Source organism: Phascolarctos cinereus, unplaced genomic scaffold (genome assembly GCF_003287225.1).
Source record: "Phascolarctos cinereus isolate Bilbo 61053 unplaced genomic scaffold, phaCin_HiC Scaffold_1;HRSCAF=81, whole genome shotgun sequence".
NCBI lineage: Eukaryota > Metazoa > Chordata > Mammalia > Diprotodontia > Phascolarctidae > Phascolarctos > Phascolarctos cinereus.
Window position 1 is genome coordinate 237,704,162 of NW_027555514.1, and position 27,580 is coordinate 237,731,741.

General features: G+C 39.1%; 1 protein-coding gene across 1 annotated transcript in view; it reads left to right on the top strand.

Moving 5' to 3' along the window:
- TPH2 (tryptophan hydroxylase 2) overlaps nt 1-27,580 on the top strand; it is a 129,392-nt gene that overhangs the window by 41,862 nt on the left and 59,950 nt on the right. The window contains 3 exon segments of the mRNA XM_020968916.2: nt 727-862; nt 17,155-17,237; nt 17,240-17,280. Of these exon segments, the coding sequence (XP_020824575.1) occupies nt 727-862; nt 17,155-17,237; nt 17,240-17,280 (260 nt within the window).

The window sequence follows — 27,580 nt, forward strand, 5'->3', positions numbered from 1 at the left end:
CTTGTACCCACTACAGTCATCAAAGAAAATCTGAATACTTTTGTGCTAACACAAACATACATGAAAAATGTCTACTTAGGCAGCAATAAAAATTCCATGTGATACATTGTAACTATCATTTCAAAGTGTTTTGTTAATGTCTTTCATTTTTATATCGTAATCATTTCCAGATCTACACCTCCTCCCTCCCCCCATCCCCATGAACTCTATCTTGTAACAATTAAGAAAAACCAACAGAGAGTCTGATGCCTATTATTTCCCACTTCTCTATTGAAAGGAGGGAGATACATTTTCTAATGTCTTCTCCAGGGCTGAGATCAATAATTATAATCACTCAGCATTTGACTTTGTTTTAGCTTTCTTTTCATTTAAATTATTATAGCCTTTGTGTACATTATTCTGCTGCATCTGTTCTAATTATAATTTTGGATTTTGCATTTGCAGATTTTCCCTCTGGATTTGGTTTTAGAGAGTTCTTAAATGCTTTTTGACCTCTCTTTATTAATAGATATTCTGCCTGTCTGGAAATGAATTAGCATGACTGTATTTGATTAATTAAAGGTCCCTTCATTTTGATGCCTACAAATTACATATGTTATTCTATATGACATGTTTGGTATTGTCACTGATGCCTATAGCATCTTTCTGAATAGTTTAGAATATTTTCTTGGGTCATTACGTGCTATTGTGTTAATATAAGGTTTGTTTCTTTCATTGCTTCCTTAGAAAGATCTGGCTTTACTGTGAGACCAGTGGCTGGGTACCTATCTCCTCGAGACTTTTTAGCCGGGTTGGCTTACAGAGTGTTCCATTGTACTCAGTATGTTAGACATGGCTCTGACCCACTCTACACCCCAGAACCGTGAGTATTCATATTTCAAGGCTAGAATTAGATTTTTGAACCACTAGGGGGACACTGATCAGTGCTTAGTATTCTTGAAATCACTGGAGCTGGTGGGAGGCCAAGTGTTGTTTGTTTCTATCAAAGCAGATTGTTGTCCTATCTCTAAGATTTCAATGACAGTCACCCGGAAGGTTGAGGTGGCTCTTGGAAATACTTCCATGGCTCCTAGATATCTGAAGAATAAAGTCCAAACTACTTAGCCTTACTTTCAAAGGCCTCTATAATCTGGCATCGATTTATCTCCTCTCTCCTTGAAGGTCTCAAGCATCTAGCAAAGACTGGATGACCACTTTGTGGGTAGCTTAGTTGGGTATGGGTTGTCCTTAGTGTGTCCCTTCCAACCCTGATTCTGTGATACTACTCCAACCTTATTTCCCATTGCTCTCCCCATTGTACCCTTAACATGCTGGGCATATTCCTTTCGCTGTGCCTTTGTTCAGTTTTCGTCCATCTAGAAAGCCCTCCCCACTCTATTTCTCTTAATCCTATTGATTTTTTGAAGTTCTGTTTAATTCCCATCTCCTCTAAGAAGACTATTCTGACAATCCCAGCCCACAGCAAACCTATTTTCCACAAGATGCTTACAGTACTTATGATCCATGCCATCTATGTGTCACTTAATTATGTTTTGCCTTTTATCATTAATTATTTTTCATACACACACACACACACACACACAAGACACATTGATTTTTATGCTCATAATTAAGCAAATAGCAATAATGGATGTATAAATAGGATTGTTTTCATAAATATCAAATACATATATGTGTATATATATATATATATATATATATATATATATATATATATGTGTGTGTGTGTGTGTGTGTGTGTGTGTGTGTGTGTGTGTGTGTGTGTATGCCCCTGTCTCTCTACCTAGAGTATAAGCTCCTTGATGGCAGGATTAGTCTTAGGTCTTTTTGTTTTCTTCACATGAACTAATATTTTGCCTTGCACATAAATGTTATTTAATAACTGTGCAGCAAACTAATAATAATAGCTCACATTCATACAGCTCTTTAAGGCTTACAAAGCACTTCATATACATTATCTCACTTGATCTTAACAACAGCCCTGTGAGGTAGGTGCTGATTTGTTGTTTAGTCGTGTCCGACTCTTCGTGACCCCTTTTGGGGTTTTCTTGGCAAAGATACTGGAGTGGTTTGCTATTTCCTTCTCCAGCTCATTTTACAGTTGAGGAAACTGAGGCAAACAGAGTTAAGTGACTTGCCCAGGGTCACACAGCTAGTAAGTATCTGAGGCTGGTTTTGAATTCAGGTCTTCCTGACTCCAAGGTCAGAACATTATCTACTGTGCCACCCAGCTGCCCAGGCAATGTTATCACCACTTTATAGATCAGAAAACCAAACCTCATAGAGATTAAGTAACTTGCTTTTCCTCCCACTGCTAGTCAGTCTCTGAGATGAGATTTGAACCCAGTCAATCAGTCAGTAAACATTCACTAAATGCCTGTTATGTGCCAGGCACTGTGCTAAGTGCTAAAGATATAAATATGAAAAAGGAAAACTGTCACAGTGCTACAGTTGGGATTTGTAAACACTCCCACAATGTCACAAAATATGCATCTATATCACCCCTTTTACTAGATGTGTCTACACTCCATATTTCTCTGGGATTGAATCATTCATTCCAAATTGCACTCACACTAGCAGGTGTAAGTTCCCAGATATAGACCATCACCATATGCTTATGGTCTCAGTCTTTTATAGGACCACAGGATCATAGATTTAGAGCTAAACGTGACCTTAGAGGTCATCTAATCCAACCCTTACATTTTACAGATGAAGAACTGAAGCCCAAAGATTTTAACTGAATTGCCTAAGAGTACGCAAGTATTAAGTTGCAAAATCAGAATTTGAACTTACATCCTCTGATTCCAAATCCAGCCATCTTTCCAGTGTACCATATTGCCTCAATGAGTTTCCATTGACTTGAATATTTGACATTTAACCAAATTCTATTTCATTATTCATTATTTCTCAACTCACTGAATTTATTCATTTTTATATTGGTAATGAATGCCTCTGATTCCACTCTGGTTTTTAATCCATTCTGTGTTAGATGGTAGTGAGAAGTGGGTCTGCAATTAGTTTTGTCTCTCAAATCTCCCTTTCTTTGCTGCATTTAAATAACATAAGCCTCACTGACTAAGTGGGTCCCTGCCACAAATAACATTGCTTCCCAATCATTTTCAATTTTAGTGGAACTGTTTTCATGGTAAACAAAGGTTGCTTACAGGACTCCAAGACACTCCAAGAAGAAATATTTCCTAGGGCAGACTGAGTATTCAAAGGACTGTTCTCAGAATAAGAAAAAGGTAACCACTAAATCTAAGCCAGGGGACTATAAATAGCTCTGTTGACAAATAGCAAGTGCTTTGTTATTTAGCTCCTAATAACTGGCACCTCATCAGAATGTGTGATTATGCCAGCAGGTACATAGGGAAGACGGAAAAAAGGCCAAGAAATAAGACTTTTTTTTTGAAACAAACATATACAATTTTAAGAGGAAAATGTTTTTACCCATATAATTAAAAAGTCTTAGTAAAACTCTAAACTTTTGACTCCCATCAATCCTTTAAAGACCCTCGCCAGTCTTTTTGATATGGTTAATTCTTGTGTGTGTGCTGTGCCCTGACCAAACACTTTCACAAGCTCTGTTTCTGGGACTAAATTCCATGTTCTCAATTTGACACCAATAAGAAAGCATGTCTGTAATGTGTTTTCCTACAACTTGGCTACCTGCTCTACTTTTGAATGACCATCTTTTTTTTTGGCTAGGTAATGGGGTTAAGTGACTTGCCCAGGGTCACACAGCTACTAAGTGTTACGTGTCTGAGGCGGATTTGAACGCAGGTCCTCCTGAATCCAGGGCTGCTGCGCTATCCACTGAGACATCTAGCTGCCCTTTGAATGACTATCTTTACCTCACTGAGCTCTTATCATATAGGCATAGATGAGGCAAAGGAGAACACAAAAGACAAAGAGATGCGAATGGAATGATAACAATAACAATAATAGGAATAAGTTGGCATTGCATAAAATGAATTTTACTTTTTCTCCTTTCAAATCTGGGAGGAATATTTTTTAGATATTAAAGCTTTCAATATATGGAATTGTGAAAATAAGTTTTATTGTTTAGTTGATTAGTCATGTCTGACTCTTCATGACCCCATTTTGGGATCTTCTTGGCAAAAATACTGGAGTAGTTTGCCATTTCCTTCTCCAGCTCATTTTACAGATGAAGAAACTGAGGCAAACAGGGTTAAGTGACTTGCCCCTGAATGGCATCAATATGGAATTTTTTATTTATCTTATTAAATTTTATCATAAGTTCCACCCCGTTGTTCTAGTCTGCTACGATCTTTTTAAGATCATTATCGTGCCATCCAGTGTATGAGCCTGATAAACATTTTATTTGCATCTGCATCCAGGTGATCAATTTTAAAAAATAGACTCGATCTGTGCTTTCATTGGTATCAAGAACTCCCAGTAAGGAAACTCCTCCTACCAATACAGATCAGCAGCTCTTCTGCAGTAGTCTTAAAGAGTTAGCAAGAGTAAGAGAGGTTATGAGGCTTACCTGGAGTCATACAACCCATAGGTGTCAGAAGAGGGACTTGAACTCAGATCTTTCTGACTTTTAAGGGGGAGTCTTTAGCCACTATATCATGCTGCCTCTTTGAGTTATTGATAGTATGGGGACAGTGGAAAGGAAGGGACCTGTAATTTCATTGATACAGGAAATTCCCACTACCAGGGCAGGTTAGCACCTTCTCTGTAACTTATACTCCTAGAATGTTGTTAAGAGCCCTAGGGTCACATAGCCACTATGTATGACAGGCAGGACTTGAACCCAGGTCTTCTTCATTCCAAGGCTGGCTTGTTCTTCTCTCATTGATAAAAATGTTACCCAGTACAGGAGCAAGAACACTTGCTAGGGACACTCTTATTGGAGAACTTCCTCCAAGTTGACATTAATTTATTTATGACCAATACTTAAGCCCCATCATTAATCAGTTTCTAATCTGCCTACCTCAATCCATTGTCTAGCCTACCTCCCTTTATCTTGTCCCCATGGAGGACATGAGGAACCTTTGCCAAGTGCTTTGCTGAAATCTGGCTATAATGTATCTATAACATTCTTCTAATTTAGTTGAATAACCCTTTTTCTTTAAACCATGGAGATGTTTGGACATATTTTAAAAGCAACAGATTAAAAAAAAACCTAGCTACCCCTAATTCAAGAAAACATTTTGGGTATGAGAAGCACCAAGGCCTCTTCACTGTAGGCAGCTCTCTGCTCTAGCCAACTGTTATCGTTGGATGGGAAGAAGAGCTCATAACCTCTGGCCAAGAGACCTAATGGAAAGAACATAAGGAGATTCAGGTTTGCCGTTAACTTTCTGTGCCACCGTTAGCAAGTTACTTAGCCTCCCAGGGTGAGGATTAATGAAATAATGCTTCAATCTCCCCTGAAGAAAAGCATGATATAAATACAAAATAGAACCATTTTTCACTCAGCACCAGCTAAACTCAGTTTAAAGCCTGGTGTTTCTCATAAAGCCATAGAGATGCCTTAGTTATATAGTCAAGCTCTATGTTTTTGGTTATAATAGTCTCTGAAGTTCTTAAAAATGATGATAAGGCTGTGGGTTTCTGAGTGCCTTTAAGGATTTCAAAATTCTCTAACAGGAGATGTCATATAAGAAATAAGTGTAATAAATTATTTAAAAACCTATATGGTTTGAAACCAAATGCTTCTATTATATTTTCTTTCCCATTTAGAGGATACCTGCACAGGTACAGGGTGGTAAAAGATGGCCTCTTGAAGTCCCCTCCATCTTTGAAATTCTATGATTGTTTTTTTCCCATTTTCAGCAATGCTTTTGAGTAATGCTTCCTTCAGCTGGATTGGATATAGACCTTTCTTTCCCAGTGGGACCTTATCTAGCCTAATCTACTTACACGGGCAGAACCCTATGCTTCCAAATTTGTCTTCTTTTCTCACCCTTCCCAATACAAGCTCCCATTCCCTTGGTGTCCTGGAGTCAGGAGGATGGTAATTTGACATACTCTTCTATACCAAGGTATGACTGATTGGTAACTGTCTACCATGTGTCATCCTTTTAAAGAATTATTTTAAAAATTGGACATTTGTTAACCCAAAGGAATAGAATATAGAATTTTCTAACATTCTTCACATTATAACATATAGGAAACTCTATTTTAATCAAGGAAATGTATGATAGGAAGAGAAGATGGACTGGACATGTGTGAGAGATGATAGGTAGATAGCTTAAGTATTCTACCGGTGCCTTTTGTGGTAGGAGAATGTATTGAAGGCCTCCATCATATTGGGTGGACCCCTTCTACAGCAACAAGTGTTGCACAAGGTGGGCAGGCCTGGATCTTAGGTTCCTAGGGCTGGGTGAGACATTAGTAGACATTGAGTCAAATTCCCTCATTTTACAGTTGAGGAAACTGAGGCCAAGACACTTACTTGGCTTGCTCAGGATCAACAGCTAGTAAGGGTGTGAGACAAGATTTGAACTCAGGTGTTACTGACTCCAAGACCAGTGCTCTGTCCATTATTCCACCTAGCTGTCTCTAAGCTATCTAGAGGAATGGAGGGATTGTAATCTAAATCACTAAATGGACAAGATCACGTATCCATTTGAATATTTGAGGTGACTCTGGTTATTCCATCTACACAAAGGTTTGCTATGTCTAACACTTATTTTTTCTGGTTCTCAATCTATGGGAATTAAAAAAAACTTGTTATATCAATCATGGAAATAAGATTTGTTCATGGTGTGTGTGTGTGTGTACTGAGGGGTTGGATGTAGTGGTGGGGGCTATCCCCAGCTAATTTAGAAACTTAATTTTCACTGACTTTTCTAGCTCTTATGATCTTAAAACTCTGAATGAGGATTAAGTATATTAGACTGATGATAGATAAATGATAGAAAGATGATAATTAGATAGGTGATAGAGAGATAGAGCATTTATTAAGCATTTCTTTTATGAAGACAAACTAGGCCATCTTTTACTTCAATTCTTACCTAGCCTTCAATTACTGAAGGGGTGTTGCCTCAGACAAACTAAAACCTGAGAAAGACCTTAGCTTAAAAAGGCCAAGGCCTCCCACTGCATCCTTGGCCATCGTCTGTCCTCTTGACCTATGTCTTCCCATTGGGTTCCAATGACTCTGGAGGAGAGAGTGAGGCTGGTGATTTTGCATAGCTCTGCCTCACTTAAATCCAATTTACTTGCAAGTGAAGATGTCACCTTCCTGATGTCACTGGTCCTTTTTGAGAATGAAGGACAAACAATTCTGTGCTAGGTTCTAATATAAGCAAACAAGACAATCTTTACCCTTTTGAGCTGATGTTCTAATTGAAGAAGATGACCCGGGAAGGGGAACTGGAAAAAGGGAGGCAAGATACGCATATGGAGGCAAGGTTGCTGGTGAGAAGTCCTGCAGGTGAATCGAGGCATTAATGAGAGGGAGCATGGCTGAAGCCTCTTCTGAAATAATGATCCCAGCAATCGGGAGAGGGGAACCTCAGGGGCAGGAGGAGTTCCTCCAGTTTGGGAAGGCAGCTGGTAAAGAGGAGAAGCCTGGAGAATAAGTTAAGGCATGAGTGAGGTTTAGATTAGAGGATATCACAGGTCCTTTCCAACTCTGGTTCCTGTGAGATAAATTTTCTGAGGATCATTTGAAGAAATGTGAATGGTTTAAATTTAATCATGTGCGGGGAAAAACAATAATAATAATGGTATGCTCTCATTTAGGCATTGTAACAAACCTGAGGGACAGGTAGTACCGTATGATTATTATTGTTTTATGAATGAGGAAACAGAGACACAGAGAGGTTATGTGATCTACCTAAGGTCACACAGCCAGTATGTGTCAGAGGTAGGATTTGAACCAAGGCATTCCGACTCTTGGTCCAGAACACTCCCCACTATGCCTCTAACTGATATTAAAGGGGTAACCACTGTGAATATCTCTCTAGTTTCTCTGAAGGAGACTATTGCTGCTACCAATCATAGTCGCTAGCTGTGTGCCCCTTTGTTTCAATGACTTCTGTTTCCTCATCTGAAAAATGAGGGGATCACTAGTATTATCTTCTTCACATGGTTGGTGTAATGAGGTCAGGTATGGGAAGCATTTGGCAGACTTTAGACCTCTAAAGTCTGCCAACAGGGAAGAGTAGGGTCCAGTTCACTTCTGTTGGAGTAATATTTCCACATAATAGAGGGTGTTCTAAGAATGTTAGTTTGGTTTTAAGCTTATTAAAGCTTAGTGGTGCACTAAGATCTTTGGGACACCCTGTATCATAATATTCATGCAAGGCTATTCAGCTCAGATACAAATGGGGCCACTCAACCATCCTTAAGGATTCCTGCCCACCAGCAAATTGACTTAGAAAACCACATGTTATGTATGGTTTATTGTATTTTTATTCATTTTGTTTAATATTTCCCCAGGATTCTGACTCAGGAGGCTCCCTGCAGAGGATGTTTGATGCCTCGGAATGCAGAGCTGACTTCTGAGCAAGGAAGACCTGGGCTTAAATCCTGCCCTGAATACATGTGTGACTGGGCTATTCACTTAGCTTCTCAATGACTCTCAAATACTCTCTCAGCCTGTAGGTTGCAGAGCAGGTGACAGGCATTATTCTGTACTGATAGTTTCCATGCTGGGAGTTCCCTCCTCCAAATAAAATCCCAGGTCTGATTTAAAAATATACCCATCCGCATCCACACACACACACACAAAATACTCCCTCCCTCCATTCTTCTTTAAGTGGTGAAATACTAATAAAAGGCATAAGGGATGGGCAAATAAAGGCAAAAATATGGAGACTAGTTATAAATAGTATTTGATGAGACATATACATATATGTTTATGTATGCAAGGGTATTTATGTATAATTTGTTAATAAAGAGCCTTGGAGGCAGGAATACCCAGGTTCAAATTTCACTTCTGACAAAGACGGGCTGTGTGACCCTGTGGACAAGTCACTTAGCCTCATGGGCAACTCTCTAAAACAGAGGTTCTTAAACCCAGGACCCACGAACTTGTTTCTAACCCATATTTTGATAATCATATTTCAACATAATTTGTTTCCTTTGTAATCCTTGGGGCAGTGAGGTAGTACAATAGATAGAATGTAAGAATTAAACCTGTGGACACCTGAATAATAGCTGTGTGACCCTGGGCCAGACACTCAACCTCTGTTTGCCTCCATTTCCTCATGTAAAATGGGGATGATAATAGCAACTACCTGTTGTGAAGATCAAATAACATAACATATGTAAAGCACCTGACAAATCTTTAAAGGAAATATATAAATGCTAGCTATTGTTGTTATTGAATTTTACATTTTTAAAAGTGTCATTCTAAGAAGGAGTCCAGACTGCCAAAGAGATCCATTACACACATGTACACACACAGAGTTTAGAATCCTGTTCTAGAACTATAAGGTGAAGGGAAGGGGGTTAAGGAAGGGAAATAAGCATGTATTAAGCACCTACTATGTACCAGGTACATAGAGACAGCTAGGTGGCACAGATAGAGTCAGGAAAATGCATCTTCTTGAGTTCAAATCTTGTCTCAGACATTTACTAGCTGTATAACCCTGGGTAAGTCACTGAATTCTGTTGGCCTCAGTTTTCTCATATGTGAAATGAGCTGGAGAAGGAATGACAAACCGCTCCAGTGTTTCTGCCAAGACACTCTAAAATGGGGTCACAACAACAAAATGTGCCAGGCATTGTGCTAGGCACTTTATAATTAGGATCTCATTTGACCCTCACAACCACCCCAGGAGGTAGGTGCTATTTTTATCCCTATTTTACAGTTGAGGAAACTGAGGCAAACAAGGTTAAATGACTTTCCCAGGGTCTCACAGCTAGTACATATCTAAGACTAGATTTGAACTCAAGTCTTTCTGACTCTAGGCTCAGAGCTCAATCCATTGTGCTACCCAGGTACCCAGCCAGAGAACAGTTCTTAAACTGGTTTTTTGTTTTTGTTTTTGGGCAATTGGGGTTAAGTGACTTGCCCAGGGTCACACAGCTAGTAAGTGTCATGTGTTTGGTCTGAGGCCAGATTTGAACTCAGGTACTCTTGACTTTGGGGCCGGTGCTCTATCCACTGCGCCACCTAGCTGCCCCCAGAACAGTTTAAGACCTGAATCGGTAGAGAGGGTTTTCTTTTCAGAAACTCTCGAATACTGATGAAACCACAGGCCCAGGTCAATTCCAATGTTGCATGTAAATACAAAAGGGCCAGATTTTCTAGCATGTTGGCCTCAATACAAACAGAAGAAACTCCACATTTATCTGTGAAGTGGGCACCGGTAAAAACCAAAAGAAAACAAAAATATAAGTAAGCCCATTTCAATCCTAAATTGACTCCTGTAGACTTCTATAGTCAGTCCGATGAAAGCAAACCTAGTCATTCCCTTGTTGAGTTTCCTTCTGTGTTATCCCCAATTAGGTGCACTTACCCACCAAATGGTGAGTTAAAGCAGAAAACCCCTCCCAGAGCCATCATCCTGCTTCTTTTCATCCACATGACCTCTTTTTTCTCCTCCCATCCATCTCTTTGATTTTCTTCCTTTTTAAGATTTATCTAAAGTGTCAGCTTCTGTGTCATTTGCAACAAACAAAACCTATAGAAATATGTCTTAAAAGACAGATGGGCATATTCGGAACGGGAAGCAAATGCTCGATGCTTGTCCGATGCCTTTTAAAGGCTTTAATTTTCAACAAAATAAAAAAAGAAGTCACTCAACACAATGTGAGGAGTCATCTTAGAAAAGTGATAAGAAGAAGGAGAAAATGCCAGGCTTGTCTTTAATGTGAACTTCACAACCAGGTCCATTATCTGCTGGCAGCCAACGTAACACAACTTTCTTAGAATGATTCAGGCAATTGCTTGAGGTGCTCTGCTTGGGCTTACAAAAACTCTCTTTTCCATAGGCTTTAGAAACCTAAACACGGGTCTTATCAGAAAAGATTCCAATTTAAGGCAGCAAAGGTTGGATGTCTGATATGATCCATAGCTTTCTTTTTTGAAAAGGAGACATGATGTTTTACAGCGTTAAGAATTTTGAAAGGTTCTGCATTTTCACTGAACAAGAACGTTTTTGTGTGAAAAAAAAATGAGACATCGAAGCATTCTTCAGGGGAAAATGCATAAAAGCTGAGTGGAATTGAAAAGAGGAAAGTTTGCTGATGTAGAGATTGGGGACAGATTGTGCTGACAGGTGTAATTATGGTTGAATAATTGAATCTTTTAAGGAAGATCTAGTGGAATAAAGCAGCAAAATTATCTCCCTGGTCAGAACCCATTTCTAATGACATGCTCAGTGGTCCAGTTGTGAGGGATGTTGCATCCATATTGCCAGTGGACTCCTAAGCAGTAACCAGCAGCTTGGCCACAGGCAGTGGGCTAAGTGGGCTAAATAAACTGTTTTCCTTTCAATTAACTCAAGCGAAGCCAGTTCAAGGTTTCAAGTATATGGTTCTTTTGGCTTTGGATAGATATTCCTTTCCATTCTGGATGCTATTTTGTGTTTTCTTAAAATATATTCTTTTCCTATCTGTAAACATCTCTCAGTCCCAGGAATGGAGGCAAACCTTATCTTTGAGGATACTCCATAAAGGATCTAAGAGATGTGGAAGAAGGAGTATATTTGCTCTTCCAGGGGTTCTCATCCTGGGGACTACAGACCCCCCCCAAGGAATATATAAATAGATTTCAGAGGGTCTGTGAACTTAGATGGGAAGAAAATTACATCTTTATTTCAATATAATTGGTTTCCTATGCAATCCTTTAGTTTTTTTAAATATATTTAAATGTATTATTCAGAGAAGTCGATTGGCTTCACCAAGCTGCCAAAGGGGTCTCTGACACACACAGAAAGGTTAAGAACCCTTGAAGTAGACTTGACCCTAAGGTGGAAAATAAGCGACAAAAGGTGGAATTTACAAAAGGGAAAATTTCGACTGAATGTAAGTATTGTTTGGGGTGAACGATGGAACCCCTGTTTTGCTAGACTAGGTTACTTTCTATGGAATTGAATATGCTTTCCAAGGCCGGCTGGACTGCATGTCTAGCTCCTTGATGAAAGAAGGACATGTGCTTTTTTTGGGATATTAAAACAACTCCCGATAGGTCTACTAACAGTAGCTGTTGCATCATCCCAGCAAGATGCATATTTCACATCAAGGAATTGGACATGCACCCTGGTTAGAAGGTGCACATTTCCAGCTTTGGAGGAGGTGCTCCAGTTCAGAGAATCAGGGCTTTCACAATCACCTCTGCTACATAAGGAAACAAGAAGAGAGGTGCAAAAGTGGAATTGGCTATCTGTTGAAGGAGTGAGTTACCTGTCACTGGAGGTATTCAAACAGAAGATGATGGATGATTACCTGTCAGGGATGCTGAAAAGCATCCACAGGCAAAGAATAGAACTATATGACCTCCCAAGTCTTTTTCAATTCTGAGAGTCTATGAAATGCCAAGGTACCATATTGATCTTATGGAAACTAAAACACCAGAATTAATAGCTTCATCATTAGCCTTTGAAATCTCCAAGTTTCACTTTGGGTGAGAATATTTCCAGGCATGCCTGTTTTTTTTTTCCCACCTGTTTATAGAACTTTGCAAAAGCTGTGGAATACAGAGCAGTTTGGTTTTATTTTTGTGACTGTTCCACTGAAGTCATAAAAGATAATCACCTCGTTCCTGGTTTTGAAATAGAAGCACTCAAAGCCTTTGCCCCATGAGAGGAGAGTTTACTGTAAATATTGCTCTCAGACTCTCTTTCCAAATCAGAGGCTCTTTTCTCACAGCCCTTTGCCCCACCGTGGCAGACAATGCTGTGAGGAGGGAACATGAAGGCTGGTGAAATACAGCGGCAGCGTTTCCACTTACAGTAAGATGAAGCTCATCTTTATCTCCCCATTTACAATTCTCTGTTGGGCACATTGCTCTGGGCCCTTAGATTCAATTGAAAGTACATGGCTTGCTCTGTGGCTTTGCATAATTTTTAATCCTTCCAAATTGACAATCCCTCTCAAGCGGTAATAAAAAAGGAATTAATTGTTCTCCCTATGTATTAGTTCTTTGCACTATTGCAGTTAGAGCTTCCTACCTGCCCCAAAAGGGTTCTAGGTAATGGTTTTCTGATACATGAAATCTTAACTTTAAATCTACATGACAAAGCTCTTTCCTACTGTGGTGATTTGATGTAGTGGAAATCAATCACACAGCAAGTATTTCCCAAGTGCGTACCGTGTGCCAGGAACTGAGCTATGCATTAGATCAGACCTGCACAACTTGGCAGTAGGTAGAGGCCACAATTAAAATAGGCTAAACCTCGTTGGGCCTCAGGTTAGACTAAAGACAGACTGACGATGGTTGGTTGCTGTGGGTCACAAGCCAAACAGGAAGACTGGGCAGTGGCAGCCCTACATTTTTCATAGGCCACCTTAAATCCTTTGACAGCTGTAAGCAGCCCACTGACTAAATGTGGAGGCCTGCATTAGACAGATAGATGTTCATTGTTCAGTGGTTTCAGTCACGTCTGACTCTTTGTGACCCCATTTTCTCGGCAAAGATATTGCAGTGGCTTGCCATTTCCTTCTTCAGCTCATTTTACAGGTGAGGAAACTGAGGCAAACAGGGTTAAATGACTTGCCCACAGTCACACAGCTAGGAAGTATCTGAGACCAGATTTGAACTCAGAAGTTGAATCTTTCTCATTTCAAGCCTGCCACTCTATCCACTATGCCGCTAGTTTGCCTCTGTTTCTGGCACATAGTAGGTGCTTAAACATGCTTATTCCTTTCCTTAACCCCCTTCCCTTCAACTTATAGTTCTAGAACAGGGTTCTAAACTCTGTGTGTGTGTGTGTGTGTGTGTGTGTGTGTATGTGTGTGCGTGCGTGCGTGCGTGTGTGCCACCTACCTGCCCAGATAGATAGTTAAAGCATCTATTTAATTTTTACTTCATGGCAGGCACTATGTTTAGCAAGCAAAAGCTAATACAACAAATGTATATAGTTCCTACCCTCACAGAGTTTATTTTCTAATGAGGATAAGACAATACATAAAGGAGAGCTGGAAGTGGGGGAGGGTGATGGCTAGAGATTCTATGCAAGAGCGAGGTTGCAGATAAGAAGATGGAAAAGTCCGAAGAGTAAACGAAGAGTGAAGTGAGCATGGACTGGGTTTCAAATCAGTTTTTTTAAGGGAGTTGAACTATATTTAATTTTTAAAATTTATTAAGCACCTACTGTGCACGCCAAAGTCTCTTTAGGACCTATAGTCTTTAAGCAATGTTTTATGGCTGCAAGTTATGAAATCCTATGTTTTCTGAAGAGGCAAATTGCCCCAAAGGGCAATGGAGAGGCAAATAATGGGTATGAGCAGATTGGGACACATTCAATCACTCAGGAGAAGTTATATGAAGGATGTAATCAAATATGTATTATATTTACATATCTAGAAAAAAAGGATAGTTATATAGAGAGATCAAGGGATAACCAATGGAAAGCTCCATTGATGCGCATGAAATGTCAAGTGGGACCTTCAGGTAGGTCCCACCCCCTATCCTCCACCACCATCATGATGTATTTGTTGGGTAACATGGATGACAATCCTACAAAATGGGGAGAAGGGAGGAGTAGTTACATCATTAGATATCTACATTATTAGATCAATGATATCTACGTCATTAGAAAGAATAGCCACATTGATGAGATCATTTGTTCATTAGAATATGAAAGTATGTCTTGGACACTGGGATTAAAAAGACAAAAAAAAAATTCCTGCCCTCAAGTTAATTAAGTACCTACCATGTGCCAGGCACTGTGCTAAGCTTTGGTGATACAAAAAAAGTTCATGTGATCCATATGTGAAGGAGTCTTTGCAGTTTATTGAGTAAGGGAAGGACATGGTCAGGCCTGTGCTTAAGGAATATCACTTTGAAAGCTGTATGGTGGGTGAACCAGAGTGGAGAGAGATTTGAACCAGGGAGTCTAGTTAGGGGGCTGTTGTAATAAGGGGGAAGGGAATAAGCATTTATACAGCACCTACTATGTGCCAGACACAGTGTTAGCACATAGTAGGTATTTAATATAAATTTATTGACTGTGCTAAATGCTTTACAAATGTTATATCATTTGATCATAACAACAACCCTGGGAGGTGATACTATTATCCCCATTTTGCAGTTGAGGAAACTGAGGCAGATAGCAGTTAAATGCTTTGTCCAGGGTCACACACCTAGTAAGTGAGGCTGAATTTGAATTCAGATCTTCCTGACTCTGGGCCCAATGCTCTGTCTACTGCACCACCTAGCTCCCTGACAGTTTTAACAAGAGGTGATGAGGGCCTAAACAAAGTGGTGGTTGTTAACAAGTAATGAGAAGAGGATGGGTGCAAGAGCTGTTGTGGAAGCAGAGATGGCAAGATTTATCAAATGAGAATTCGAGGATGGTGGTACCCTCAACAAAAGCAGGAATATTTAAATAATAGTTTATTTATTTATGTTTGTTGGGCAACGGTGGTTCAGTGACTTGCTCAGAATCACACAGCTAGTATTATGTGTCTGAGGCTGAATTTGAACTCAGGTCCTCCTGACTCCAGGGCTGGTGCTCTATCCACTGTGCCACCTAGCTGCCCCTAAATAATAGTTTATTCAAAATTTTTGAAAAAGAATTTGAAAGTGGGGCTGGTTTGGACAAAAGTTTGGGTTATCTGTGGGACATCTGGTTTGAAATGACCAATGGTCCAGCTCATACCTGAAACCATACCTTTGACAGCCCCAGCTTCTGACTGAATACTTCTAGTGATGGAGAACCAGCTACTTCTTGAAGCAGCACATTTTAATTTTGGCTTCTCTAACTCTTAGGAATTTTTTCTTGTCCTCAAGCAGAAATCTGCCTCCAACTTTGGCCCATTATTCCTAACTCTTCCCACTAGGGCCAAGCAGAATCAGCCTCTTCCCTTTTCCTCACAGCATCCTTCCAAATAGTTATAAGAGCTGCCCCCTAAACCTTCTCTTCTCCAAGCTACACGTCCTCAGTCTCTTTAAATGAGCTTCAGTATGGGATGATATAGAAGAGGGATTCTTAACCTGGGGGTTGAGGGCTTCTTATCATTTTTTAATATTTTGTTAACTTTCAAAATAACAAGTTTCCTTTGTAATCCTATATATTTTATTTTAGGCATTTAAAAACATGATTCTGAGAAGGGGTGTAAAGGCTTCACCAGACTGCCAAAAGATCCCTGGTGGCTCTTTACTGTCTTTCTATAGATATTCTCTACCTTGCTTACGTGCTTCCTAAAATATAGCACCCAGGACTGAGCTGTTCACTCTCTAGTCCTTGAAATTCTCCCTCTTAATGCAGCCTAATATTACATTAATTTATTTAGTTCCCATGTCTCACTGATTACTTGTATGAATCTCTTTCTCTATAGTAGTCTATTTTTTTTGTCTGATCCTGTGATATTTTGGAAGAAACTCTTCAGTAAGGAAACTACATCCACTAATACAAATCAACAATTACAATTATCCCTTACACATTACGACTTTCCCCATTGTGGTTTCGCTAAATCAGGGGTTGGCATAAGAAGTTAAATGGGAGTTTTTTTGGAGAGTTTTGCGGAAGCCAGCAGATGACACAAAGTTTAGAAATTTAGAATGTATAAAATATATCTATAGTATTGTATAATATATTAATAATATACAATATAAATTAATAATATTATATATATTTTATCTTTTAATACCATAATAATTCAGACTTCTTTTCTGGTGTGGAAGGCTAAAAATTTCATGCAGATTTTCCAGATTGTGGGGGTGGCATGCCCCTCACCCATGCCATGTGGAAGGAATAAGTGTATATAGTTTTAGAGTTACCCTGAGGGTAAGAGGTTAAGTGATTTGCCTGGGGTCTCATAACATGTGTTATTTTCAGGATCTGAACCCAGGTTTTCCTGACTCTGAGGCAGGCTCTCCACTGTGTCAAGGTGCCTTTTTTTCCCCTATCATTTCCTATACTGTAAATGCCATACCTATTATAGGGCAATTGGTAGCTGGAGCTTCTGTAGATTTCTCAGTCAAGTTCTATGAGGCGCATAAAGTTTCTCAACACTACAATATCTCTAACATTTCTTTGTGTTCATTCTTGTCAGAGATACATGTCATGAACTCCTGGGACATGTCCCTCTACTTGCCGATCCTAAGTTTGCTCAGTTCTCACAAGAAATTGGCCTGGCCTCCTGGGAGCGTCTGATGAAGATGTTCAGAAGCTTGCCACGGTGAGTCTTCTGTGTTTTCATGTCAGACTTTGAAAAAAGATCTTCCTGTTCATCTGAGGTTACTAAAGGGAAAAAAAAGATTTTTACAGTTATTAAAGGTGAAAACAAAACTGTTTTGAAGAGGAGTAGGTAGCATTGATAGGCTAGATAGATGATACAATGTTGCATTCTGGGATACTGTTAGCTCTTCCAGGAAGAAAGATCACATTTCAGGGAGGTGACATTTATATCTTCAAACAACAACAAATGTTTCTTGAGATAATTGTTTCCTTACCTGTTTTTAAGGTTCAATTTTTGTTTATATGCTTAATGTTTTATTTTCTTGGCTTATAACATAGTTTAGATACATTTATACTTAATATTCATTTGACCTGCCAAATAAATTGATTACCTTACAGGCTTTGCTATTTTGAGCATAATTTATATTACAATGTTCAGACATGGCCATTTTATCAAACTCTTGCTTTGGTATTTACTTTTTTTGGGGGGGGTCAGGACTTGTGATTTTATTCATGTAGGGAACTCCCAGTGTGTAAACTTCCTCTACTGATGCAAATAGGTCAACTTTTCTGCAACTTATATTCTTGAGAATTGCCTGGAGTCCAAAGAAGTTAAATGACGTCTTTATAATCAATTAATCAATAAACATTTGTTAAATGCCTACTATGTGCTAGGCACTGTGTAAAATGCTGAAGATACAAAAAGAGGTAAAAAAGCAGTTTCTATCCTCAGTGAGCTCACAATCTAATGGGAAAAACAGCATACAAACAAATATATACAAAACAAGCTACATACGAGATAAACAGGAAATAATTAAGAGAAGGAAGGCACTAGAATTAAGAAGGGTTGGGAATAGTTACGCTGCTATTATGTGTCAGAGGCAGGATTTGAACCTGTGTCTTTCTTATATTGCCTATTTTTCTCTTCTAGTATTTATAGAGCCTCCAATATTGGATGTTGGTACTAAAGGTTGGGAGGTCATGTAGCAAGCTAAGAGGTATAATCGGAAGACTTGGGGTTTTAATTCTGCCTCTGACATCTGCTACTTATGTGATCTTGGGCAAGTTATTTAGTCACTCTGGGCCTTAGTTTCTTCATTTGTACATAGCACTTGTGACGCCCCATGCTTTAACACAAGGTGAACCAGGTTCATGGCCCCTTTGTTGGTCCATACCTGCTCAACATGTTAGCTAGCTCATAAACTCCCATTAATGGGTCTTCTTTTTCTCTAGCAAGACAGAGGACAAAATTAATTCATCGAACGAAATAGCATGGTAAGAAGATTTACAATAGCGTATTCCTCCAATAAACATAGGGTGCACCGTGTCACATGTGTATACCATCAATGGAGAGAGTGAACAGGCACAGCTAGGAATTACATGTGATGAGGCATTGGAGGCCTACATGAAGGGGCAGCTCACATCTTCCACACAGCAGGATGGTGTCTTACAGTGATGTTATCACACCGCTTCGGTAGGCCTGCTCCTCATCAAGCATGGCATCTCCACTGGGTACGTTGTTCTGTGAAGCTTTCTGGGCCTACTCCTCACTGGGCAGAATGGTGTTTCTACCTGGCCTGCTTCTCATTTGGTCACAGGGGTATTTTTCCTGGCCTTATTCTTCAATGGATGCTGTGAATTATCGACTGGCTGCGTCTTCAGTAGGCTAGAGTAGGGTGGCCTGAATCTGCCCAGATAAAAGTATATTCATAATTTTTTAGTCATACTCACCATAAACAACTAACACAGACGATGAATAGGCCTGTCCTTTTCAGTATCAGAATCAGAGATCAAAGCTGTTTATTATGGATATGTTTATTACCACCTTACTGTGATTAGTTATGCACATGACACCAAGATCATTTCTAGTTTAGGTTATTGTTATTGTTCAGCCTTTTTCAGCTGTGTCCAACTCTTAGTGACCCCTTTGGGGGTTTTCTTGAAAAGATACTGGAGTAGTTTGCCATTTACTTCTCCAGCTCATTTTACAGATGAGGAAATTGAGGCAAATAGGATTAAATGACTTGACTAAGGTCACACAGCTAGTACAAATGTCTGAGGCCAGATCTGAAGGTAGGACAATGAGTCTTCCTAAGTCCAGGCCCAATACTCTATCCACTGTACCACCTACCTTCCCTAGTGACCCCAAGATCATCTCTGGTTTAAGTACAAGCTTGGACTAAAGATAGCTCAGGGAAGCCAGGGCAATGTTCTCTATCTACCTTATCCTCATTCCTGTCTTTATTATGTATGTCTGCTCCCCCATTAGCTTAGGACCTCCTTGAGGTCACAGACTATCTTTTGCATTTCTTTGTATCCCCCAGCACCTAGCCCAGTGCCTGGCACATAGTTTAATAAATGCTTATTGACTGAATATTTATCAGAAAGCAAAGTCTAATTGCTTTAGAGCTATACTTTGGCCAGGGAAAGACCTCATTCTCCCTACATGTAAAGTGAAAGAGACCAATGGCCCTTTGAAAGTTGTTCCAAGCAGGGGGAATGGTAATGATCAGGAACTAGAAACAACTTTAGGAGGAACAAGGGTGAGAGGGCCAGCGGGGTTGGAACTTTGTGACCATGTTAGTAGTGAGAAATAAGAGCGAGATTTAAACTTGTAGTATATATACTAAAAAAAATTGTTTATTCCCAACAGATGAAATTTGTATCGGATCAACTAAAATTCCTTTTCCTTATTTACCTAGTATTCAATGACTCCCCCTGCCCCCATTTCAATTCCTAGCTTTCATTAACTTTAACATTTCAACTACCTTCACTTTTAAACTACTTGGTTTGCTAGTCCTTCTTGCTTTGAAAATTTTTTTGATGACCAAGAAAAGTTAAGAAAGATTTCAAGTGATATTTGGAGCATAGAGAGGTAGTGACATGTTTCCTATTAGCTACCACCATAAGGAGTTAGGAAGACTTTTCCTGAGATGACATCAGAGCTGCTTTTGACTTCTAGCACAACATCCTGTCTCTCAGTTAAAGAACAAAGTGAACAGAATCATGCCAGGAAAATCTCTGAGAGAGAAAATGTGCTAAGACTCTAGCTAGGCAGCTTCAAAGTAAATATGGAAACAAATGAGCTGACGGGGAACATGCATATTAATGAGCCCTGAGCAACATGCCAGAGCAAGAAAACCATTAAGATGACCCATTTCCAAACACAGAGAGATTAACAACTAAAGCATTGCTGGGAGGGGTTGAAAATGCCTATGGAGGGAAAAGAAATGGACCTTTTAGGAATTCATACCAGAAATGAAGGCATCATTAATGGACTTCCTGAACTTTGTTTCCATTAAGTAATGTGATAGAGGAAGAAATAAATAGCATAGACCCAGGAAGAAAACTGATAGAATAAAAAACCTAGAAAGTACTGATTATGTAGAATGATGAGACAGGCAATATTACTCTTTGCACCAGGTGAGATTTATAGTATTAATGATGATATTTATGCAAAGCCTGTTTTTCCTTATTGAATAATTTAAGTATTTAGGCAGAAAGGAGTTAAGCGACCCCAGTGAAGGCAGACATTTCATAACTACTTTAGATGCACTGGCAACGAATCTGTCCAAAGAAAGAAAGAAGTAATTGCCCAAGGGCCTGAGTGACAGCAGAAGACTTTCATTGCTTTATCCAATGTTCCCCTTGAACTTCTGGCTCTTTCTCCCACACTACCACCCTATTGCCAGTGGCTATTACAACTCTTTGCCATATTTCTGCATGATATTTATTTTGACGTTTTAATAATGCTTTGGTTGGGGAATGAAGCAATTTCTTCTGTTTTATTTGGGTACTGGTTTCCATGCCCAGAAAACTATTTAAATGAAACACTTTTGTATTTGGGGAAATTGATGATGATGTCTTGACTCATTGTTATAAATGTAAATAATTTGCCCTCTGGTGCATAATGAATAAGACTCTGGTTGTGGCTGTTCTGCTCTTTCCATACTAATCATCAGCTGTCTGGGTCTGTGTGTTAGTAATATACAAAATTAGTCACCAAACCAAGGGTAAGGGTAGGCTAGAGAGCGTTACAGGGAAGAGCATGTTTGTTTAGCTTTCTTCCAAGGACAGATCAAATGTTTCCTTTTTCACCCTCTCCTTTTTGACTTCTCTTACTTCATATTATCTTGTCTGAACATCATATTTGCTTTTTCATGTTCATCTTGATTCTCCCCTTATTCTCCAGTACAACGTGAGCTCTGGAGGGAGGTGAGTGTTTCGTCTGTGTTTTTATATCTCCAGCAACTACGAGTGCTGGAGACATACAAATAGTATGTGGGACTTAGTATGTATGTAGTAGTAAACCTATGATGTTTTCACAGTAGATTTGTTCAATTGAAGAGAGATGCCATTTTTCCTCTGGAGAGCTGGGTTCTAATCTGGTTGAGGGTTCTTGGTGACTTACTTTTTAGTGAATTCTTGATGAATATTTTTCGTGAGATAGAATGACTCAAGCAACTCAATATAGATGGAGATTTTGTGGTGGGAAGCAGGAGATTGAGTTTATGATGTATTGCCTGTTATAGCATGTTTTTCATGATGGTCAGTTTCCCAAATGCATACTAAATTGACACCTTTGCATTGTGGGAACCAGGTTTGTTGAGTTCATCTTCTAGTAGTTCTTGATGAGTTATGCTGTTATGCGTGGTGGCATTCTACTATTTCTTTGTTCATTGTCTTAGGCAGGGATACGTGAATAGAAATTTGCTGATTAGATGAATTTAGTAACTTACTCCTGGAAATATGCTGATTTCCCCCCAGATTTAAGTAAATTTAAGGGGGCTGCTTTCCTAAACCATGTAAGTATCTGTGATGCAGATGGCATCAATTCAGTTCATTCATTTCTCCCCTCATAAAGGCATTTGAAACAGACAAAGCTGTATATCATCTTTAGGAGAAAGCAATCAGCATGAATACACCACAGATGTTTCACAAACTGATTAAATCAGCCTGTGGCCCAGTTGGAATTTTTTATATATGGAAAATCATTCATCCAGATTTTTTATTTTTATTTTTTTTCCCCTAAGAAACTGAGGTCCCAACTCATCTGGAATTCCCAACTTTTTGGTGGACAGGAAAGATGGAAAGAGAGGGATGGAATCATAGTCAACAAATTTGAGGAATGTTGCTAAGAGTGAGAGTCGTATCCATGTCCAAATTTATTCCAGGATCTTTGAGAAGGTGGGATTATCAATAGACTTAGGACCTACTAGGAACCAAACAACAGCTAACATCGCAATAGGAAAGAGTGATTGGGAAATTATTGTTATTATTATTTTAGGCAATTGGGGTTAAGTGACTTGCCCAGGGTCACACAGCTAGTAAGTATCAAGTGTTTGGTCTGAGGTTGGATTTGAACTCAGGTCCTCCTGACTTCAGGGCCAGTGCTCTATCCACTGTGCCACCTAGCTGTCCCTATTAGGAAATTCTTGAAATGTAAACATGTCTGTATTTCTGTTTTCAAGGCTAATCATTTGTATATTTATTTATTTTTATAATTAAAAATTTTTTTGTTAGATTTTGAGTTCTGAGTTGTATCCCTCCTAATACTACATTAGAGAAGGTCAACATTTGCTATAGACATATATGTGGAACCATATCTTTTGTATATTTAATTAAGTTCTGCCTCAAAGCCATCAATATCCATGAGTAAATGAAAACATGGTTGAATTTCTTGAATGTGTGAATTTCAAATCTTCTATTTTACATTAGGGACCCAGGCTTAGTTAGTGCTTTCATGTGCTGAGAATGGTAATCAACTATAAATCTGAAGCAACAATTATAATTTGAAAGGGAAGAATCAACGTAAAGGCAACCCAAGACATTAGCAAGTTTTAATAGTTACATGTGTTCTTGCCTTCACCTTTCTTGGCCGGACTTAGAAGCTTTAGGATGACAAAAGTGCCTACTTAGCTATAGTTCTGAGCATGGGGGATCATTTTTGGTAGCTCATCAGAGAGCATGCAATAAGTCCCAGGCTTAATTACTCAATGCTAGTGCTTTTGAATTATTTCACATATTGGGAACATTAGATGCAAAGTAGACAAAGTACCAAAAGGAGCTCTCACACAGTCTTAATTGAGATGGTGGGGCAGCTGATCAGATATGTTATTTCTATCAGTAACAGTTTAAAAGTTAATCCTACACATCCCAATCTGTTGCTTTTGCTTTAATGACTATTGTGAATAAAGAAAACAGGTATCCTACAAAGAGTACTTTTTTTTTCTTTTTAACCATGTAATTTTTTTCCTCCTCCTTTCATTTCTACTGCCTTACTTGCACTGTTTGCCAGTACTCTTCTTTCACATGCGGTCTCAGCACTTGTTTTCCTAACTTCTCTGATTGCAATTCTCTTTTGTCAGCACTGATGCTGTTAAATGAGGACATAAGACAATATTCGTTTCTGTATGTTCAGCCTCTGATATTTGGTGTTGCCATTACTGTGTATTCGTTGCCTGCTGAAGTATGATGATGATGATGATGATGACGACACAGTTTTTTGGAATTTAAAAGAAATTCTAATTGCATGCTATTTTTAGAAACAGGCACATTTTCAATCTGCAACAGTTATGTATTTTTGCAATTCAAATCTTTCTTTATGTTTTATATCTTTAGCCTAGGGCTTCAGGGAGAAGTCACATAAATGCAGATGCAAAAATTTTAGATATTTGACAGCTTATCAAAATATAGCCACATTGATAACTATCTGACTATCTTGATGGCCTTTGTTCTATGTACAAGAGCTCTCTCCAGTCTACCTCCAAGACCCCTGGAACTAAGAGGAACATTATCATTATTGTTGTTGTTGTTTGCTCTAGGCCTGTGATTTCATCTGTGTAGGGTACCGGTTGTGTAAGTACCCTTTGCTGATGCAAATTGATAACTTGTCTGGAGCTTACACTTCTAGAAAGCTTCTGGGGAGGAGTGGAGGAGGGCTGAGAAGCTAAGAGACTTGTCCGTGGTCATAAAGATAGAATGTGTCAAAGGTGCAGTTTGAACCTGGTCTTCCTCACTCCAAAGCTGGTACTCTGTTCATTATACCATACCTCCTCTTCAGGGCCACATCGAATGAGAGATTCTTAGAGTTGAACACGACCCCAGAAGTCAGCTAATTGGACCTCAGAAAGGTACAGCTCAAACTAGACCTCATTTATTTACCTGATTTAAACAGGGTGGAATTTTAATGTAGCCCTGGTTATAACCAAGAACTCTTTTACTCATAGGACAGCTAGGTGGTACAGTGGATAGAGTGTGGCATGTGGAGTCAGGAAAACTCATCTTCATGAGTTCTAATCTGGTCTCAGATACTTACTAGCTGTGTGACCCTAGGCAAGTCCCTGTTTATCTCAATTTCCTCATCTCTAAAATGAGTTGGAAAGGGAAATGGCAACCCTCTCCAGTATATCTGCTAAGAAAATTCCAAATGGGGTCCTATAGAGTCAGAAATGCCTGAACAATATTTTACCCAGTGCATGTAGATAGATCAGTTTGAAAGATAAGTATTATACCATCCTTGAAGGATTAAAGACAGTCTTATCAGGTAGAACAGAATTTCAAAGTAATGGAGATTAGAGCAAATGTATGTGTTTGTGTGTGTGTATGGACTGTATGGAGGGAAAGATTTAAGAGCTGTACTTAAAAAGCAATGCTTATATTTTTGGGAAGGGGAAGAAAAGGAAGAAAATAAGCATTTATGGGGTGTCTACTGTGTGCCAGGCACTGTACTAAGCTCTTTTAAGGAAGCAAATATTATCTCATTTGATCCTCACAACAATCCTGGGAGGTAGATACTATTATTATCCCCATTTTACAGTTTAGGAAACTGAGGCAAACTGAGGATAGTGACTTTCTCTGGGTCACACGGCTAGTAAATTTCTGAGGTCAAATTTAAACTCAGAACTTCATGACTCAAAGCCTGGTGTTCTATAAACTCATCATCAGCTGCCTCTTTTAGATAAAGAATGATTCACCTGTCAAGGTTGGGAAGAACTATCAGATTCTCAGAGGGGCCGCATCAAAGCTGCTGTGTTCTAGTGTAAAAAGAACTGGACCAAGAGGCAGCTGGCTATGTGATGCTATAAAAGAACTTATATTTCTCATCTGTCAACTTTATCCTGTCTACCTCATGAGGGTGATTGTGAAAAACAAGTGAAATCACAGATGTGACATGCTTTAAAAGAAGGATAAAGTGACATACACAGATGAAGTATTACTGAATGGAATCTCTAGGTTCTGAGATCTTGAGTGAGATGAGACCTTGGGATTCACCTAGTCTGATTTATTTTTAGTCTTTATTTTTTAGTCTTTTTTAGTCTTTATTTTACAGACAAGAAACTGATGCTCAGAGAATTCAATTAACTTTTAGGATCATAGACTGAGAACTGGAAATGAACTCAGAGGTTATATATTCTAACCCACTCATCTCACAAATGAGAAAACTGAGGCCCAGATGAGCCTAGTGACTTGCAAAAGCCACACAGTTAAAAATGACACATCTGGAATTTTAACTCAGATTTTCTTACTCCATAGCCAGCATTCTTTCCACTCTATATTGCTTTTCTATTACCTGAAGGATTTCTTATAATAAAAATCCTAGGCATGCCACATGACCCTAAAACACTTGTTATTTTATTTGTGAAATAATTAATTTTAAATTTCTGAAGCCCCTGGTCTTCCACATGGAGCTGTCATCTTCCTAGTATGATCAAAATCTTGACACTGAGCTCTTTCTATTTTTCCTGCTCAAAGAAAGTTATACACATCTGTCAAGGAATACAAAAGAGTCCTGGAGTCATTTCAATTTCCATAAAAATGTACAAAAGGGAAAAAAGAGCTCTGGTTTAACTCTAAAGGGAGCCCTTCTCAATACCTTAAGCATGCGGTATTTCTGGTGAGGATGGTGATTTGAAAAGAAGTAGAGAAGTCTAGTTTTCCCACCTAACTTCCAATCGCTATTTGAAAATTGACTAATAATAAAGAAAACCAAAGCTACTGTATCCAGTCCAGAAAACCATAAAATGATAACTAGGAGATGGTAGAAAGGGTCACACCAAGGAAGCCAGAGCAAAACCTTGTAAACTGTCTAGAGGCTGGTGGGAAATATGGAGACAAGCTTATCAGGGAAGTTGGTATAAGCTCCCACAAGTAGACCTGAAGTCAGTTTGTACTTTCAGGGTAAAGGGAAGGAATTCAGCCCAGTTTGATCTCCAGTAACTGAGATCCTAAAATCAGATCATGACTCTGGTCAATCAGAACAAAAGCATGGGGCAAAGCCAGTCTCTTCAGTTTTTCGTTTCTGTTTTCAGTTTTTTTTTTTGGTGCATAGAGACTGGGCCTGTCTGTGTATTCTTTGGAAAAGAGGTGCCAAAACTAGGCTTAAGGCCAGAGCCATATTAAAATGTAATTGGGAAATATTTAAGAAAACAAATAAAAATATAATAGATCACAGATAATGTTAAGATATGGTTTTCTAAGTCAATATTCAGCCTTCAGGGATCCTTTTGTAAGGTATAGTTCCATCCCTCCCCCTTTTCTATTTGAATTTGGATTTGGCACCACTGCCCCAGAGTGCTGTGAACCACAGCAAGAAATAGGAATAATTCATTGATTAGGCACCAGCAGTAGGGGACTGATGAGGAGGTCTAAGACCAATATCATCTCCAACATTCCACTGGAACCTGTCAGGACCACATCAATGAATGGAACCAACTCCTTGCTGGGGTTAGTGCAAAAAGAAAGAGAAAGATTTGCTAAGGCCGGCATCTATGATAGACAATCAGAGAATGAGGTAGAAACCAGGGATTTAGGCAGAGGGTGGGGCCTAGTGCCAGCCATCCTATCCAGAAAGGCAGTGGCAATGGCCCTCAGATTATAGAGTGGATAAGACCAAACAAGGCCTACCCTACTCATTCAAGAGTACTAAGGGCAACCAGACTCAGCATAAAATCCCAAACCAAGAACTGATGCTAAAAATATGAATATCTGGAAGAAAACAATGAATACAATGAAAAAATGATGTATTAAGAGAAGTCAAAAGGTAAACCGAGAAGATATCAAGCCCTACAAGCAGAGTGTCAGAGGAAAATGCACATGTAATGAGGACTATAAGAGTGTCTGGAAGCAAGAGACAAAAAAGCAGAATTAACTGGAAAATGAAAGTTCAGGAAGAAAAAAAATTAAAAGAGGAAGAAAGGCTTAGAATAGAAGGTGGAAAATATTACCCAAGTAGTGGACTAACTGAAAAACAGAATGGAACAAATAGAACTCCATGACTTCAGGAGACAACAAAAATATTA